We start from the raw sequence: 1379 nt of genomic DNA on the forward strand, positions 1-1379 counted from the left end.
GCCGCGGCCTCTGCCCCGCAGCCACCATTACTTCAAGTACTGCAAGATCTCGGCGCTGGCGCTGCTGAAGATGGTGATGCACGCCAGGTCCGGCGGCAACCTGGAGGTGATGGGGCTCATGCTGGGCAAGGTGGACGGGGAGACCATGATCATCATGGACAGCTTCGCCCTGCCGGTGGAGGGCACCGAGACCCGCGTCAACGCGCAGGCGGCCGCCTACGAGTACATGGCTGCGTACATCGAGAACGCGAAGCAGGTGGGGAGCCGTGCGGAGCGGGGGCGCCCTCCAGAGCCCTCCGAACGCTCCCGCGTAGCCACAGCTCCGTGTCTGCATCGAGAGCTGCATTCCCCAATCCTTTGTAAACGATTTTCACTGCTCAGGAAGTGTTTTAGCGGTGGCTTGTGGGTGGAGTGTATTTGTAAAATAACCGATAGGTTTCTGAAAAGTATGCAAAATGAGATACAGCGTGTGTGTGTGTCAGAGATCCTCTTTGCAGATCAGGAATAGCATGTTTATTCTCGCCTTCGTGCTCTCTGAAGCCTTACTGTGCAGCCCTGCCACTGTTTTCCGTAAAAGCAAACACATCTGTGAAGAAAGGGCCAGTGAAGGAATAAGTAAGTTTCAGCGGAACTTAATAATTCGTGTTTATAATTTGGAAATTGAGATGCACTGACTCCTGTGGCTGTTCCCCGCCTGGTGCAGTTACTCCCTGCCCCGTGCAGTAAGGCTCCACGTGCTGAAGGGTGTCCGATACGGAGCTGCTCTGTGGCTGGCGCAGAAACCAGCACGGCACATCGGAGCAGCTGTGGGCGTGCTGGTTCCAATGCAGGGCAGGCCTGGACCACGAATGAGATATTTGGGATGTTTTGGAGACCTGGACTTATATTCACAGTTCATATACAGTTAGAGAAGACTGAAGTAGATGTGAGTTAGGCTGCATCATAACATCAGAAAGCAGTGAACGTGGTCCAGAAGTAGGAGTATTCTGGGACTGCTTTGTGCTCTCCCACACCGAGGAGTCCCAGCTCACATGTGGAATCTCTTCTGTACTTCAGCTGGCATTGGGGAGCGAGCTCCTGGCCCCTCGGAGCTCTTTGTGCTGGGTGGTAGCTGCAGCAGAGCATGTGATAGTACAGTTGTGTGGTTTCTAGAAAGTAGCTTGGCAGAATCAGGTGTCCAGTCCATGTTGAGGCTAGTCTTAGTAAGTCACGTACTCAGCTTTACCCTCGCGCCGGGCTGCAGGGTGCTGGAAGGCCCCGCAGAGGGCAGCTGATACCTGGGAGTGGAGATTAAGGCCGGGTCTGTGTCCCTCACTGCTGCTAGGTTGGTCGTCTAGAAAACGCCATCGGCTGGGGCCCCACGCATCCCGGCCATGGGT

General features: G+C 55.2%; 1 protein-coding gene across 1 annotated transcript in view; it reads left to right on the plus strand.

Annotated features, from left to right (window-relative positions):
• The first annotated feature begins 28 nt into the window (after positions 1-28).
• The window catches only part of COPS5 (COP9 signalosome subunit 5), a 6264-nt gene continuing 4913 nt past the window's right edge, over positions 29-1379 (plus strand). Inside the window, exon 1 of the mRNA XM_010136131.1 lies at positions 29-266. Coding sequence (XP_010134433.1) covers positions 71-266 — 196 coding nt within the window. The 5' untranslated portion in view covers positions 29-70. The remainder of the gene's footprint in view (positions 267-1379) is intronic.

The sequence above is a fragment of the Buceros rhinoceros genome, unplaced genomic scaffold (genome assembly GCF_000710305.1).
Source record: "Buceros rhinoceros silvestris isolate BGI_N320 unplaced genomic scaffold, ASM71030v1 scaffold38405, whole genome shotgun sequence".
Classification (NCBI taxonomy): domain Eukaryota; kingdom Metazoa; phylum Chordata; class Aves; order Bucerotiformes; family Bucerotidae; genus Buceros; species Buceros rhinoceros.